The 18,465-nt window shown below is 42.3% G+C and overlaps 1 protein-coding gene across 3 annotated transcripts in view; it reads left to right on the top strand.

Moving 5' to 3' along the window:
* The window catches only part of STARD13 (StAR related lipid transfer domain containing 13), a 475,243-nt gene that overhangs the window by 289,850 nt on the left and 166,928 nt on the right, over positions 1 to 18,465 (top strand). Inside the window, exon 1 of one of the 3 annotated variants that reach the window (XM_084616652.1) lies at positions 11,885 to 12,149. The exons of the other annotated variants lie outside the window; for them this stretch is intronic. Within the exon in view, the coding sequence (XP_084472778.1) occupies positions 11,981 to 12,149 (169 nt within the window). The 5' untranslated portion in view covers positions 11,885 to 11,980. Of the gene's footprint in view, positions 1 to 11,884; positions 12,150 to 18,465 lie in introns of those variants that run through there. 3 annotated transcript variants of the gene reach the window in all.

The raw sequence follows: 18,465 nt of genomic DNA, 5'->3' as shown, positions 1-18,465 counted from the left end.
TTGTGTTGCTTTCTCTTTAGCAAGCTTTGTGACGCTGAGGTTTGGAACAATTATCGCCCCTTTTATGGAAAGGATCAGTTGGTGCAGTTGTTAAGTTCCTTAAAACAGGGAGAGGTTTAGTGCTGGGCCGGATCAGGCAACATATGGGAGGAAATAGGACAGTCTCCTGAGACAGATTAACTTTTTGTCAAGGCATTTTATTGAAAGTTTGGAAAACACACAGGTCATTAATTGAGTCCAGATTTAGCTACTGCAAATAGTGCAAAGATGCAGCATGCCAGATGCTTTCCCTTACTTGTGTTTTTTTTACTACAGTTTCTGTTTATGGATGTTTTGATTACGTGACATCATTGCTTTAATATAATTCATTGTTTTATAATGGAACTCTTCTCTCTTGATTATTTTTTGCCATTAGCTGCATGTGTAAAATTTGTAAATCAACACAGTTTAACTACAAAAATAATCAGCACTAAGAACTGAGTGGGAAAATAGCTTGTAGATCAAACTCCCTTTAATTGTAAATGAGGAAAGTTTTGGGAAACAATGATCACCCTTAAAGCTAACATATTTCATTATTCCTCCCAAGTCCTCTCAGCAACAGTGTTGGCATTTTTTTTCCTATCCAAATCATGCTAGTGTAATAAGAAAGCTGAAGACATTGAGCCCTGGAACAGCAGCCTGAAAAAGATGAATTGGCTTCCCAGCATGGGCCAGAAAACAGCAATGCCACCCACACCAACATTTCAGTGTCTTTTCTGAGGCTCTTGGGAAGGTATGATATGCATCCACCAGCCTGACTCCAAGCCCTTTCTGAGTCCTCTCTGTGCCTTCAGCCCAACACTTCCTCAGCCTTGGCTCCTCAAGTGAAGGTTGGGGCCAAGGTGGGAATTTGGCAGCAGAATCAGCTAAGCTAGTCACACTTCATGCAGAATAGTAGAGAGACATCAGAAAGGGAGCCTCCATGCTCCTCCAATTTGGGCTCCACTCAGTCCCAGGAAATGTAGGCATTCCCTGTTCTCTGTCCAGGCAGTCCTGAACTGGGCTACAGGAGCTAGAAAGTGTAGCTCAAATTGCAAGGAGAAATTTTTTTCCAACTGCCGCTTCTTCCAACGTACTCTGGGCATCTTTCACATCAGTAACAAAGGACCGGATCCACAAAGGGACTTTGCAACGCTCAGTGTTATGATATCTAACTTTTAAGGGCATAGAGAATCACAAGAAGAACACTGTGATCTACAAAGCCTGAGCTGGGCACCTACGCTCCCTCCACAACAAATGAGTAGAGATAGATTCCTTAGAATGCGATTCACAAAATGCAACACCCTAGGCAGGGAGCCACTTAAGCTAGCCAATGGGAGATGCCAACGAGAGGAGGTGACCTAAGCCCTGCCCCCCTTACAGAGATAGGTGGCTTGCTGCAGCCTGGACTTAGGCACCTATCTTTGCTTGTGATCAACTAAGTGGGAGAAGATGGGTACTCTTCTTCCTAAATTGCATGTGCCGCCCAATCTGGTAGGCTTACTCAGAGGCTACCTAACTCCACACAAAACAGTCATGGTGGGGCAAGAGAAAGCCCTCCTTTATAACCTTTACCCAGTGATTGGGTTACTGACCCAGGCTACGGGAGACTCCTGGTTCAAGTCCCCCCTCTGCATGTTGAGATCTGCCACCTCTGAAGTGAGTGCTCCAATGACTAGGCTATGTAGTGATTGTCACTCTCCTAACAATGGTATTGGTCTACTACAAGATGAAAATGTGGAATTGTTTATATTAATGCAGAGAAGGTGGGAGTGTTCAATAAATATTTCTGTATGTAGTTGGGGAAAAACAGATGATGTGTCATATCACACAATAATATTCTTTTCATTCCACTAGTAATCTCAGGAGGACGTTAAAATCTCAGGAGGATGTTGCACATCTTTAAATCATCAGGTCCAGATAACTTGCATCCAAGAGTTTTAAATCAGTTGGCTGAGGAGCTCATTGGACATTAATGTTGATTTTCAATAAGGGAAAACTGGAGTCTGGAAGAAAGCTAATGTTGTGCCAATATTTTTAAAAGAGTAAACAGGGTGACCCTGGGAATTCCTGGACCTTGATTCCAGGCAAGATAATGGAGTGGCTGATATGGGACTCAATAAAGAATTAATGGAAGGTAACATAATGCCAATCAATATGTCTTTACAGAAAATAGTTTCTGTCAAGCAAACGATATCTTTTTTTTTAATGAGATTATAAGTTTGGTTGCTAACAGTAATCGTGTTGATATTATAGACTAACTGTTTTGTGTGGAGTTAGGTGGTCTCTGAGCACGCTTACTGGATCAGGTCCACATGCAAGTTAGATGGAAGAATGCCTGTCATCCCCTGGTTTGTGGATTACTCTGGGATTTAGGCAGGAGATAGGTGCCCAGGAACCTAGAGGGAGGCAGATGTGCATATGCCCAGAGGCAGTAAACTAGGCACCTAGGGAACTTTTACTGCACAAACTTAGGCATTGAGTGAATTTAGGTGACTACAGGGATAGGCAGCAGCTGAACAGGAGTCTTGCGGCTCTCAGTGGGGCCTAAAAACTGGATTTAGGCACCTAAATCTGGGCAGAACCAGATTAATATTTTGTGTGCTGCAGCACCTGGATCGTGGCCCTGCCCTCCGCTCCATCTGTGCTCCACCCTGAGGCCCCACCCCTGCTCAGCCTCTTCCCCCGAGACCATTCCCGCCATTCACACGGTGGGAGAGGGTGGAGAGGAGTGAGCGGCAGATAGGGCCTTGGGGCAGAGTGCAGGCAGGGCCTCAGGGGGAAGAGGCCGAGCAGGGGTGGGGCCTCGGGGCAGAGTATGGGTGGAGTGGGGGGCGGGGACCTTCTGAGTGTGGGCTTGGTGCCACAGCACCATTGGCGCCATTGTAAACCCAGTACTGAATCTGGGGCTTAGGTGCGTAAGTACCTTTGTGCGTGTGGGCCAGAGTTCCTACAGGCCAAATGTGCCCTCAGCAACACCTCTGCCACCTACTGGCTCCAGATTATGCTTCTAGTGACACCTGTTAGATGTAAGTGGGTTGGCACAGGTGTTCATGAGGGTGTGGTTCAAAACGAGTGGGGTTGCATAGTTGTAAGTGGAGGTATAATTTAACTTGCAGATGAAGCTGTATGGCTGACAGGTGCGGGGGGCGGGGAAGGAGCATCTTTTACTGGCAGACTGAGCCCATTTGGTATAGAGGTCAGTGAGACACAATGAATACAAAACCCTATGGTACCATATTTACAAAGTCATTGTCAGGGTAGACCCATACTTTAATATCCGGGATTGTATCCATTTATTTCATTCCGTCTTAGTGCTGTTTAAGGACCCTATTCAACTAAGCATTTAAGCATATGTTTAACTCCCATTGACTCCAACAGGACTTAAACACATGCTTAAAGGTAAGCTTCCCAATACCACCCGCACAACATGTTTAAACCTTGCACAAATAATGTATTTGATTATTTTGCTTCTTTTTCCATTTGCAAAATGTTTATTCATTCAGAATTATTTGCTCTTCTTTTTCCTCAGCAAGTAATTCTTGGTCTGTAGATTGTTTGTGAATTCCATGTTTCAGAGTAGCAGCCTTGTCAGTCCGTATCTGCAAAAAGAAAAGGAGTACTTGTGGCACCTTAGAGACTAACAAATTTATTTGAGCATAAGCTTTCGTGAGCTACAGCTCACTTAATCGGATGCATGCAGTAGAAAATACAGTGGGGAGATTTTATATACACAGAGTACATGAAACAATGGGTGTTACCATACACACTGTAACGAGAGTGATCAGGTAAGGTGAGCTATTATCGGCAAGGGGGTGGGGGGAATCAACCTTTTGTAGCGATAATCAAGGTGGGCCGTTTCCAGCAGTTGACAAAAACGTGTGAGAAACAGTAGAGGGGAGGGGGGGAAATAAACATGGGGAAATAGTTTTACTTTGTTTAATGACATATCCACTCCCAGTCTTTATTCAAGCCTAATGTAACGGTGTCCAGTTTGTAAATTAATTCCAATTCAGCAGTCTCTCGTTGGAGTCTGTTTTTGAAGTTTTTTGTTGAAGAATTGCCACTTTTAGGTCTGTAATCGAGTGACCAAAGAGATTGAAGTGTTCTCCGACTGGTTTTTGAATGTTGTTATTCTTGACGTCTGATTTGTGTCCATTTATTCTTTTATGTAGAGACTGTCCAGTTTGGCCAATGTACATGGCAGAGGGGCATTGCTGGCACACGATGGCATATATCGTATTGGTTGATGTGCAGGTGAACGAGCCTCTGATAGTGTGGCTGATGATGTGATTTGGTCCTATGATGGTGTCCCTTGAATAGATATGTGGACAAAGTTGGCAACGGGCTTTGTTGCAAGGATAGGGTCCTGGGTTAGTGTTTTTGTTGTGTGGTGTGTGGCTGCTGGTGAGTATTTGCTTCAGGTTGGAGGGCTGTCTGTAAGCAAGGACTGGCCTGTCTCCCAAGATCTGTGAGAGTGATGTGTCATCCTTCAGGATAGGTTGTAGATCCTTGATGATGCGTTGGAGAGGTTTTAGTTGGGGGCTGAAGATGATGGCTAGTGGCGTTCTGTTATTTTCTTTGTTGGGCCTGTCCTGTAGTAGGTAACTTCTGGGTACTCTTCTGGCTCTGTCAATCTGTTTCTTCTCTTCAGCAGGTGGGTATTGTAGTTGAATTCCATAGAATTCACAATTCACTCTCTATTTGTAGTCACCTAAGTCACCTGGTATTGTTTTGGTTTTCTGGTTGGATTACTTAGGCAACAAACATAAGAGCAATACAGACTTTGTACTAAATATTGTAGTGTAAATTTAAAGATTCACAGTTCACACTGTTGGTTAGTTGTTAGTCTATCTGAAGTTTGCTTTCTGCCAGTATTGGAGCTAACAGCTCATTTTTCACAAGCATTTACTACTAAAGCTGAGCACTTGAATGTTTGTGGAAAATGAATTTGCAAGAGTTGCAAAAACTTGTATTGGGATTTGCTTGTAAATCAAAACAAATATTAATGAATAGCTTTTGTACTATTCGTCACTTCTACTAAACCTCGCCCTGGAATAATCAAGTCTAGGAGACAGAGGTTATCTCTGTCTTCATGTTGTTAAATCCTGGACCTCTCTGATATTGTTAACGAGGGTGCCAATTAGGGACAAAGTGATGATGGGATTTATGATGTGAATCCTCATTCACTTCCAAGTGGGGCCTCCTTTGAGCCAGGGTGGCAGCGGAAAGGGCTGTATCCCATTTATAATCTATTGGAACTCTCTAATCCCTAAAATCACTAATGTTATTTTAAAAGGCTATTTCCATATCGTTCACGGGTTTCATGGCAAAAATTACTTCTCACCACATGATCTTTTGCTAGTAAGTGGCAGTAGGTTTATTTTAAAAACAGTATTATAGCAATATGAGCTTTAAAGGTTTTCAAACAAAATGTCCAGGGCTCCACGTATATCTACTTTGTCACATATCATTATCAGGGCCAGAGTGTTCAGCACTTAACAGGATCAGCCCAAAATGTCTAATTCAGTTGTTAGATTCTGATTCAGCAAAGCACTTAAACGCCTGTGTAACTTTACACTCTAGACTGCAGGGATTGCAGCTTCCAGCTCCCCTGGGAGTATGCAGGGACTAGCAAATCCACACCTCCATGCACCAGCCAGCAGACCTAACTGACGATGCTGGGGGTACTACAAGGACGTGTGGTTGTGAGACTGCATGGTTGGGAGTTGGCCAGTGTTCCCTCTGCATCCCCCCTTGCTATGGGCTATGGCTGTAAACCACAATGGGGCCCAGAGTGATTATCTTTATGCTTTTATGGCCTAGCAATATACTCATTTCTAGGTTTTGACATGTATGGGCTGGTAAGCTTGGTGCTTTTCATATCCCCTTATTGGTATAAGCTGAGTAACTTCTTTTGTTCTCTCGCGGGCCTTAGGGCATGTGACAGGGAGCCAATGAAATGAGTCAAATCAGGCAGTTGCAATTCTTCCCTCCCCCTGCCGCCTGCCTTCCCCCCCCCCCCACCTGGTGAGCCTATAAACACATCACCCCGAGGCTGAGTCCTCATCTCATTTAAATTCCTTGCTTGCATTAGAGATCCTTTCTGTGGTGTGGCCAGGGCATTAATGTTCTTCTAATCAGGGCATATGTTTTATAGCAGTATTAGCTTTTAAACATGAGGTTCTTAGAATACAAATGGATAATCCTCTGATATTAGGACTGGAGGGGAGATGAGAAGTACTGTACGATTCAGAAGCCTCCTTGGTTGATTTGAGGTTACTTAATCGTGTCTATGAGCCTCATTTTCATGCAGAGAAAAGGCCTCGCATAGCAGTATTCATTTTACAAACTCACTATCAGACAGTTTACACCGCAGTTGCCTTGTCTCCAAAACACATCAATATTGTGCATTCCAGTTAGACCGTACTCTGGTGCAATGCTCTACTGAAGTGACTTCTTTACCTCTCAGCTGTGTTGAAATCCTTAATAAACTATTCCTCTCACCTCCTACCACCCCCAATAAAATTCAACTCACAGAAAAGCGGGAGGAACAGAACAGCCTTATGAAGAGGTTGGAAGCTGCAGTCTGGCAGAGTAAAAAGTTTCTGGCTGCTGCAGGGTTCCCACTGCTTTTTGCCATGTATAAACCAGCCTCCAGCCTGCATTAATCCTAGCTCAGCTCTCAAAGGAACTCTACTGTTCAAACAGTAAACATTAAGCAATGAATTGCTTCTGATTGTAAATGCAGTATTTACATGGTCAAGGTTTAAACAGGTAGCCACCTAGGTTATCAAAGTGGGAGCACTAGTCACAAACGCAGCTATGCTTTAGGGGTTCATTTATCTCCCACAAAAATGTGATCTGAATTTGAAAAAGGTTGCTGCTTGCTGGTGCTTCATAAACTAGGTTGTAGTTTTATTTTAAAAAAGAGATGCTTATAAGATGTGTACCAGGTACTAGATATGACCAAAATCTCTCAACTCAAATGTCCTACTACAAATAGAACTATACAAAAAGCAACAAACTAACAGAAAAAGTGTGCATGTCTTCAGTGACTTGAAAGTGGAGTTTTGGGGTTTCCAGCTTTTTATGATTTCATGTTAATAACATCTGTGCGGGTAATTTGACAAGGAAACAATGAGGTTCTCATGGTATTAGTGCTTTAAAATTAAGAGAAATCATAGTTACGATTTAATTTTAGATGTGACATAACATCTCAATGTAAGTAATAATTGAGGGGGAAAGACGTTGCAGCAGTAAGATCACATGGTTATTCATTTGTTGTACAAGAACCATAAATTCCATGCTAAAAAAACTTCTCCCACCTAGGGCACCATACTCCTCTCTCACACTGAAAAGACTGGGGATACTATAATTGTGCCTCACGTTAAGCACCAGCATTCTAAGGCCAGCCCAAGCTACAGGACAGGAACGGATTTATAATCTTACACTAACTGTATGCTCAGAAAGTCTGATTGTAAGTGGAGACTTCAATCAAATATAATTTAGAGTTTCTACAGTATATTGTGTGATGTGCTCTTCACTCCATTACAGAATCCTGTGCTGAACAAAATGGAGGCAGATTTCCAGTGCTGGTGATGACTGCTCTTTAGTTATGCATTCACACATGCAAAGAACACCCATCTTTCAGTATGGGGCAAACCATAATGTGGCTTTGTCAGATTCATTAATGCTTAGATACTGTGATGATAAGCACATTAGAAACACCATGCTGTCCTTAAATAAATGTTTAAGCCAGCCTCCCGCATGATTTTCTAAAAAACTACAGCATTGCCAAACCCAAGTGTTCATCCTGGGCGATGTAGTCCAGCTGTGGCACTCATCACATAAGGAGAACTGAGACATGAGGCAACCGAATGACAATTCCCACAAGGCAGTGTCATGGCATTTCCAAATTGAAATATTTCAGGTTTTGGCTGAAATTTTTCAGTTTTGCATTTTCAGTTTTCCTATGAAAAAATCCCCATTGTATATATGGGAAAACTGAGACAAAGCGAGCTCAGCAACCCATCCTATGACCCAGTGGCAGAGCTGGGAACAGAACAGAGGTCAGGTCTGGTTCCCCAGCCCCTGGATCATGCTGCCTTCCAAAAATCTGTTTTATACCTGTGCAGAAGTTCTGTAGGTTACTATGCAACCTTTGTATAGTACAGCAGGAAGTTTTCAACTTGTGACCAAATGTCCAATCTCATTAAACTGTGTATTTAAGAATCAGTCTACAGAATTTCCTTTGGGGTGTTAATTAACGTTGAAATATAATTGTTAGTATGTAGTAGCTTTCACTTAGAGGATCTGTGGTTCAGGGTGCTCTTTGTACTTATTCAAAAATAAACACATGAGCTGATAGTTACATTAAATGGCACACAGTTAGAACAAGCTTTGCTCTTCTAGTGCTCATAAATGGAAATATGGCAGCTCTAAACAGAACACTGGAGGGGCAACTAACTCTGATTTCTTTTTCTTCTTTAATTGGACCACTGTGTAAGGACTGGATTGTAACCATACAATGTAGTCTGAGTAGGGTTGCCAGACGTCTGTTTTTTTTACCAGAACATCCAGTCAAAAAGGGACCCTGGCAGCTCTGGTCAGCACCACCGACCAGGCTGTTAAAAGTCCGGTCGGTGGCGCAGTGGGGGCTAAGGCAGGCTCCCTGCCTGCCCTAGCTCTGGGCAGCTCCTGGAAGTAGCTGCCAGGTCCTTGTGCCCCTAGGTGCATGGGTGGCAAGGGAGGCTCTAGGCTGCCCCCACCCCAAGTGCCAGTTCCGCAGCTCCCATTGGCCTGGAACTGCAACCAATGGGAGCTGCGGGGGCAGAGCCTGTGGGTGCAAGGGCAGTGCATGGACGCCCATGTGCCTAGGTGCTGCAGGGACCTGGCTGCTGCTTTCTAGGAGCCATGGTACGCACTGCCAGGACCCTACACCCCGCATCCGACCTCCCTTGCCCTGATCCTGAGCCCCCTTCAACACCTGAGACCCCTCATCCCTGGCCCCACCCCAGAGCCCACACCCCCGGCCCAGAGCCCTTTTCCACACCCTGAACCCCTCACTTTTGGCCCCACCTAGAGCCTGCACCCCCAGTCCAGAGCCCATACCCTCCCACACCCAACCCCCAGCCCCAGCGAGTGAGGGTGGGGGAGAATGAGTGATGGAGGGAGCGGGGCCTTGGAGAAGAGGCAGGGGCTCTGGGAAGGGAACGGGGCAGAGGTGTTTGGTTTTGTGCTATTAAAAAGTTGGCAACCCTAGGTGGGAAGTGGCAGCTGCTCTCCCTACCATCCGGGTTCTAGTGCTGTGGGTAGCCTACAGGGAAGGACGAGGCTTGTTATATCTCCTTACTCCCCTGTGTAGGTGTGCAGCTGGGCTCATCATCACAGAGTCCTAAGTGAGGTTGTTTCCTAGTTGTTACACACTGACATAGGGCCGAACTGTTGCGGGGGTTTTTTATGGTTTAAATTTTTTGTTAAACTGTTTTTTTGTCCTTGGAAAATTAATGAGAAATGAGCTATAATCACACTGATGGAAAAAGTTTCTTGACATTTTAATGAAAACTGAAAATCCCTATGGGATTTGAACTGCATGTTTTGAAATATAATATATAGCGATTTTATCCAGTAGGCTTCATAAGGCTCTGTGATTAGCATCTGTGAAGTTGCATAAGTAATATGTGGCTAAAAGAAAACTCATATTTTTTTTAATAAATGTAACATAAACATACTGAGAATAAAAAGGGAAAACAAATACAGACTAGACTATAGAGCAGGGATGGACTAATCAAACAATAACTCTTCCAACTAGCAGTGATATCACTTTGGGTAAATAGCATGAATATTGCTGACATTCAGGAGTATTCAGAACACATATTATCCAGGGTTTCTGGGATCATAACTCTACCTAGCTAGGGAAACTGGCTGAGTTAAAGGAGAGCTAAGCATTGCTGTCTCACCCAGCTGCAGCTGAGCCCTTCTTGCTCTTCTGAACTCCACACGACAAGGAAAAGTGGTTCCCCTTCTCTGGATGTGAAAGAGTAAAATATACCCAGGCCTATTCCCCAGTGTTATTTTTTTTTCTAATTGAATGTCAAGTCTTTTCTGTGACTCTCCAAAGGTTCCTCGGTCCTTCATGAAAACAGAGAAGGAATGCAGCAAATATTGGACTGTACAGACCGCTCCAGGTATTGGTTATGGTCTTGGGGTCTTTCACTTCTAAGACACTGGTTTGAATGTCCGTAGTGTTCCCAGCACCAGGCAATCCAAGGACCCAGCTGCTCAAACTCCTATCCCTGCATGGTAACCCTAAGTCAACCATTAATAAAATACAAAATATCAATAAATTATAACATGCCAAAAACTCTCCTAGAATCTATTGTACAGGATGAGAATTAGTGAATAATTTGCGGTGACATTCATTCAGTGGCAACACATGCTACCTCTTCCCCAAAAATCTCAGTAATTATTATGGGGGAGTAGCTATATAGGGGTTGAGGCGATAGAATCCACAGTTGCTGGAATGAGAGCTAACCTCCTTGTGCCCCTCATACTTGGAGGGTCTTAACCACTAGGAATATGTAAGTGCAGATACAGCCTCCATAGTGGCCTATTTAAAACTGGTACAGAATCAACTGTGTGATGTGCAGGTAATCCAGAGCCCACCTGCATGCCTGACATCAGAGATGCCTTCACTTCATGCTGTGTAAATATAATAGTTCTACAGCATCTGGGGCTTTCCACAGCCCTCCTGCTGTTAGGTGAATTGCAAATAAACAAATTTAGAGGGATGGACAAAATGAGCTGTTTATAGGCCTTTTCCTTTCTAATTTCTGTGATTCAATGAAATTGCTTTCCAATTCTGTGAAGCTGCTCCCTATGCATTAGCAGTGCACATGCTGGAAACTGTCATGATCACAAAAATTCATGTTAATGATTCTCCTCCTTTAGACATGAGCTATCCCTTATGGTAGGTAGTGAACCAAATCATTGATATTTACAGACATTATAAAAAATTAACTGACACACAGGCTAACCCATTCCATACACCACATGGCATATCATTTTTTGAATTACTCAGACTTGTTATCCAGATGCTAACAACAAATGGCAGCAGTCTGCTTCCATGTGATTAAACACAGAGGGAATGTGATGCTTTGCAAAAGCAAATGGCTGGTTTTTAAGAATATCTAAAAAACAATGTGCCCATGTGTGTATCAAACAAAAAAATACTTGTTTGGGGAACCAATAGGATGAAACATTTTTCCTCATTTGGTAGCTACTTCTCAGTAACATTAATTTTAGGGATTATTTCATTTCTGTTAACTTCTGCTATGTGAATGCTGCTAAATGATGTTTTCATTGGAAGGATTTCATTTGCTCTGGTGCTGGTTGTACTAGGTGGTTGTTTGGATTAGACAGCCCATCCTTAAACTTCTTTTTTTTAGGGAAACTGTGTGGTATGATGTTAAGAAAATTAGCATGTGCATCTTCTGAAGAAATGAGTAGGCAGCTTTGTGGCAGAGAGTGGAGGAGGATGCAGTTTTCCACAGCTTTGCATGCTAAGGAATTTTGCAGCTAAAATAGGTATTCCTAGATGGTGTGTTTTGTTTTTTCAAACTCTCCTATCACAGCTCTTCAATGCTTAGTCAGCTCAGAAGCATGCCATTTGTATTTGCCTTCAGCTTGTGTGGGATTGGAAATGCCTGAACAGACTTCACTTTCCTCTGTAAGGCAGACTTTGTACTTCCACAGTCTTTACTTTGGCTGATTGGCCCTTTTAGATCATGTGAGGGGAGCTGGAATCCACAGTTATAGCTTTTGCCACTCCTTTTTCTTTTTAAAGCACTTGCTCTTTCCAGCTTCCTTGGGCTTATTGCCTCTCTTTTTTTCATTTCACTAATTAGAATCTGGAATAACCATACAGGGGACCAAAGCAGTGATTTTTAAAGGGGCAGAGATGTTTAGGCAGGTGTCCAGAACTTCAGGCTCAGGCTGTTACTATTTGAATTCCATGTCACCTGAGGGCCAAGAGATGTACTTACGATTTGATCAGACTACGAGACGCTCTCCATACAGGATGAGTAGGATTCTTGCACGCCGTCAGCTACTAACTAAAATTCAGCAAGGTGAGTTACTGAATCTAACTGGCTTCTAACTGTTAATATAATGTCCGCAGGTCAGCTTCTGCATCCTAAAACTTTAGTTAATATTTGAAACTTCAGTGTTTACCTTTCTGTACTCTGAACTGAGTCTAACAGATTCAATTTAAACTAGTCAGTGACAGCATTCTACTGCTAGGTAATTTTTTTTTATATTCACAGACCAGGAACATAAAGATTCACAGCAGTGTGTGATCAGTGACTTAACTATATTGCCTTTTAATCATAAACTACTATGTAACTTAAATGTGGGCAAGGGACTGAAATTCCTCTTGTCTAATTGCTTGAATGTCATGACACCAGGCTGTGTATAATTCTACTACATGTAAAACCTATACATGTAAAACATATTATGTATTGTACAAATGATCAATTTTACAAAACTGCTTAAGACTGCAAGAGGGTTAGAAAAGGGCTGCTCTGATGAGACTCTTCAGAAAAACTCATGTGTGATTGTCAAAGAATTATAGAACTTCTGTCACATGTATTTGAAGATAATTGCTGGCTTGTCTTTTTGTCACTGTTTATATCTATATCTATATCTATCTATCTATATCTATTTATCCAGCAGCCACTACACTTTCCTTAGAATGTACAGTGTTAGGGCTAAATATATACATAGCCTCAAAACAAAGCCTTTGGCCTGTGTGCATTTTAAAAGAAATCATCTTCCAAAGCTCCCTAGAACAAATGAGAAAAACATGACTTAAAAGCCACCTGGGTTAATTTTTCTAGGTTAAACTGAAGCTTTTCATTATATATAAATATATTATATATATATATATAATATTATATTATATATATATTTAAATAAATATATAATATATTAATATAAATATAACTGAAGCTTTTCATTTTCCAAATCAGATATAGACCTACAGTCATATAGAAAGAGAATGCTATGTATTTTTCACCTGGGTGAAAAAATCTGGAAGATGCATAAAAAAATGTTAATTCCTGTCTAGTTCCTGCTAGCTTACACCCAAGGTATTGCATTCCCTTAACTAAAAACAGACAGAGTATTGTTAGCTACCCTATATTACTCTAACATTACTTACTCTCAATCCCCAGAATATAATGTAGAAGTTAATGTGAGTCTCTGCATATGAGCAGTTAAAACGGAGTGGCCAATTTAATTTGTCGCTTTCAAATGTTTTCTGTGTCAGTGGCTGTGGAGCTCTGGAAAAAGGTCAAGGATGCAATTATGAAAACCTTATTGTATTTATGAAGGAACAATACATATTTCATTGCCCAGCGTTTGATGAAAGAGATTGTTTCTGTGGCAATTAGGAAAACTCAGTTGTTTGCAACAGAGTTTCAGGACCTGGTGATGTTTGAAGGATATTGGCTCTAACTGAAGCTCTGATATCAGGAAGGATATTATGTCATTCCATATACCCTCAGTCTTAATTGAATGCAAAGAAAAGACAATTTTTCTCCCTTTGGGTTTATTTGAGAATACATGTGGCACAGTATTAGACCCAGCTTAATTTTCAGGAAGGGGCTACAGCATAGGTGCTGGTATTAGGGGAGCTGGGGATCCTCCCGCACCCCTGACTTGAAGTGGTTTGCATCATATACAAGGTTTACAGTTTGGTTCAGTTGCTCTCAGCACCCCCGCTATACAAATTGTTCCAGCACCTCTGAGCTACAGACAAAATTATTTAACAAGACACCCTTATCTGTCTTTCTGACTGTATGACTTTCCTCCTCTAAACCTATATATGTGCCTAGAGTGTGTGCCGAGATAGCAATGTGTGCGTAATGAATACATATAATAATGGTCTACGTTTTCAAAAGTAACACGTGATTTTGGGTGCCTTCGTTTTTGGGTAGCCAACACGGGACACTTAACTAGGGACCTGATTTGTAGGAAGTGCTGAGCACCCACCCTCTGAAATGAGGTCCCTTTTAAAGAGTCTCCAGTTGGCCACCCAAAAATGGAGGCACCCCAAATCACTCCTCACTTTTGAAAATTTAGGCCATACATATCTATCTAGATAGATTTCAGAGTGGTAGCCATGTTAGTCTGTATCAGCAGAAAGAACAAGGAGTACTTGTGGCACCTTAGAGACTAACAAATTTATTTGAGCAAAGCTTTCATGGTCTAAAGCCCACTTCATCAGATGCATGCAGTGGAAAATACAGTAGGAAGATATATACAGGTGAGTCACATCATACGCGCATTTAACTTACGCGAATTCAACTACACGCGCTCGGGAAAAAAAAAGAACAAGATACCTATAAATAGTGCAGGCAATTCCACCCACCGTTCCACTCAATGAGCGTATGCCTCAGAGTGAGCGTGAGATGGGAGACATGAATCTGCTGTGCCTCTCATAGTGTGAGCATCTTGCCACGCTGAGTGTGATTCTAGTGTTTAAAGATACGCATTTTTTGTACAACATGGACCTTAAATGCAAGCCAACTACTTCATCTGGTGCTCAACCAAAGAAACAACTATCTGTTCCAATGCTGGAGGAAAAACTGGCTGTGTTGGATTTATTGAGAGACGGAATGTCGGTCTCCAGTGTGGCGTGTAAATATGGCTGCAACGAATCTAGCTGCTGTGCCATCAAGATTTGAAAGAGAGAAAATTTGTCAAGCCATGGCATCAAGTGCTCCAATAACTGCTAAGGTGATGAGCCAGGTGTGTGATAAGACTTTAGTGAAGACTGAAAAGGCATTGAACTTATGGCTGGGAGACATGAACCATAAATGTGTGCCTATCGATGGCAACACATTGCGAGAAAAGGCTCTTAGCCTCTATGCACTGTTCAAACCTCCTGCCGAAGAGGGACAGCCTTCTGATAAGAAGGAATTCAAAGCCAGCCAAGGTTGGCTTAACAGTTTTAGGAACTGCTTCAACCTCAAAAACGTGCAGACTATTGGTGAAGCTGCATCTGGCAATGAAGAATGATTTAATTTCTGAATACAATCCCTCTATGGAACGAAGCCTCAAAATCATAGGTAGTATTACGGACGATTTGAGACCGTATCAAGAAATGTTTGAGAAGCTCAAGAGACAACAGCAACAGTTGCAGATCACCATGTTTTTCAAGGAAAAGGAACCAGCAGCAGATGAACCTATGCAATCAACTTCTGGAGCTGAACCAGAGCCAACCACTTCGTCTACGACTCGCTCTCCGTCACCCAGGCTCTCTGTCACCTCCGTCTCCTGGATCGATGACCCCGTAATTACCCTCCTGTAATTACCCCTGTAATTAAAAATACAGTACTGTAAAATTATATTTTCCATATGTACTCTTTATTATATACTTACATTACTGTATACATTTATACATATTACTGTACAGGGTTGTATACACAAAACCATGTACAGTATACTGTACTTTATGGGCGATTTAAGGGATTTTCAAGGGTAGTTTTGACTATTCGCAATTTTAGCCTTACGCGCTGACTTTAGAACCTAACCCCTACGTAAGATGCAACTCCACTGTATATATACAGATAACATGAAAAAATGGGGGTTGCCATGCCAACTCTTAACGAGACCAATCGATTAAAGTGGGCTATTATCAGCAGGAGAAAAAAAACCTTTTGTAGTGATAATCAGGATGGCCCATTCCAAACAGTTGACAAGAAGGTGTGAGTAACAATAGGGGGAAAATTAGCATGGGGAAATGGTTTTTAGTTAGTGTAATGACTCATCCACTCCCAGTCTTTATTCAAGCCTAATTTAATGGTGTCCAGTTTGCAGATTAATTCCAGTTCTGCCGTTTCTCGTTGGAATCTGTTTTTGAAGGGTTTTTTTTGTTGAATAATTGCGACTTTTAGGTCTGTAATTGAGTGTCCAGGGAGGTTGAAGTGTTCTCCAACTGGTTTTTCAATGTTAAAATTCTTGACGTCTGACTAGTGTCCATTTATTCTTTTGCATAGAGACTGTCCGGTTTGGCCAATGTACATGGCAGAGGGGCATTGCTGGCACATGATGGCATATATCACATTGGTAGATGTTTAGGTGAATGAGCCTCTGATTGTGTGGCTGATGATGTGATTAGGTCCTATGATGGTGTCCCTTGAATAGATATGTGGACAGAGTTGGCAACGGGCTTTGTTGCAAGGATAGGTTCCTGGGTTAGTGTTTTTGTTATGTGGTGTGTGGTTGCTGGTGAGTATTTGCTTCAGGTTGGGGGGCTGTCTGTAAGCGAGGACTGGCCTACTTCCCAAGATCTGTGAAAGTGAGGGATCTTTCTTCAGGATAGGTTATAGATCTTTGATGATGCGCTGGAGAGGTTTTAGTTGGGGGCTGAAGGTGACGGCTAGTGGCATTCTGTTACTTTTTTTTTTGGGCCTGTCCTGTAGTAGGTGACTTCTGGGTACTCTTCTGGCTCTGTCAATCTGTTTCTTCACTTCAGCAGGTGGGTACTGTAGTTGTAAGAATGCTTGATAGAGATCTTATAGGTGTTTGTCTCTGTCTGAGGTATTGGAGCAAATGTGGTTGTATCTTAGAGCTTGGCTGTAGACAATGGATCGTGTGGTGTGGTCTGGATGGAAGCTGGAGGCATGTAGGTTAGTATAGCTGTCAGAAGGTTTCTGGTATAAGGTGGTGTTTGTGACCATCACTAATTAGCACTGTAGTGTGCAGGAAGTGGATCTCTTGTGTGGACTGGTACAGGCTGAGGTTGATGGTGGGATGGAAATTGTTGAAATCATGGAATTCCTCAAGGGCTTCTTTTCCATGGGTGCAGATGATGAAGATGTCATCAATGTAGCACAAGTAGAGTAAGGGCATTAGGGGACGAGAGCTGAGGAAGCCATAAAAATGTTGGCATACTGTGGGGCCATGCAGGTACCCATAGCAGTGCTGCTGACTTGAAGGTATACATTGTCCCCAAACGTGAAATAGTTGTGCGTGAGGACAAAGTCACACAAAGTTCAGTCACCAGGTTTGCCGTGACATTATCGGGGATACTGGTACTGGCTTGTAGTCCATCTTTGTGTGGAATGTTGGTGTAGAGGGTTTCTACATCCATAGTGGCCAGGATGGTGTTTTCTGGAAGATCACCACTGGATTGTAGTTTCCTCAGGAAGTCAGTGGTGTCTCGAAGATAGCTAGGAGTGCTGGTAGCATAGGGCCTGAGGAGAGAGCCTACATAGCCTGACAATCCTGCTGTCAGGGTGCCAATGCGTGAGATAATGGGGAGTCCAGGATTTCCAGGTTTATGGATCTTGGGTAGCAGATAGAATACCCCTGGTCGAGGTTCTAGGGGTGTGTCTGTGCAGATTTGTTCTTGTGCTTCTTTCAGGGAGTTTCTTGAGCAGATGGTATAGTTTCTTTTGATAACCCTCAGTGGGATCAGAGGGTAATGGCCTGTAGAATGTGGTGTTAGAGAGCTGCCTAGCAGCCTCTCATTCATATTCCAACCTATTCATGATGAGGACAGCACCTCCTTTGTCAGCCTTTTTGATTATGATGTCAGAGTTGTTCCTGAGGCTGTGGATGGCATTGTGTTCTGCACAAAGATAGAGAGGCAGCATATCCAGTTGTTTAAATCATGGGTTGAGACTTGAATTCTAATCCTGTATCTACAATTTACTCACTGGGTGGCACTGGACAATTCATTAACCACTCCGCCTCATTTTTGCCGTCTATAAAATGGGGATAACATTTAACTACTTATCTTCACAGCGAGCTTTGAGAATTCATTTTTGTACCATGTTTTGATGTTAAATGTTACAATTAATTGCTAATTTATACATATATTTTTAGAGAGTCAGATCTACATATTGGATTACTAGGAATTTATTACTTCTCACCTCCAATCTTTTATGTATAGGATTCAGGGTATATATTCTTTTGGTTGGATAAGTAATTAGCAATAATGAATTTATATGCACATGTAGAGATGAGAATAGGCTGGTATGTGTACGCCAGGCTATATGCATGCAAATACCTATCCTCATAGTCCCTAAAAATCATTTTGACTCTATGGTTTCAATTATTAGGAGCATATTTACATGTCTGGAGGTATCTTGAGACGTATGCTTCTATTGGCCAGACATGTCGCTATAGCTGGCCTGCAGTTTGGATAGTCAGCTTGGCTATTCACCCTGTAGAGAATCCAAGAAACCTAGAAGAGTGAGAGGTTAACCACTTACGTTCTTACCGCAAGTGCCTTCTCTTCAGTTCAGTTCCTCCTACAAACTCACTTCTTCTGCAGTGCCCTCAAGAAGTGAGCCAATCATATCAGTACAAATCATTTTATTAATAATGTGAACAAAAACAAGTCTAGCTATTACACTTCTCACTCTTCTAGGT

This window comes from Lepidochelys olivacea, assembly GCF_965140295.1.
Source record: "Lepidochelys olivacea isolate rLepOli2 genome assembly, chromosome: 1".
NCBI classification, from domain to species: Eukaryota; Metazoa; Chordata; order Testudines; family Cheloniidae; genus Lepidochelys; species Lepidochelys olivacea.
Note: the sequence above shows the minus strand (reverse complement) of the source record. Positions and strands in the feature narration are given on the sequence as shown.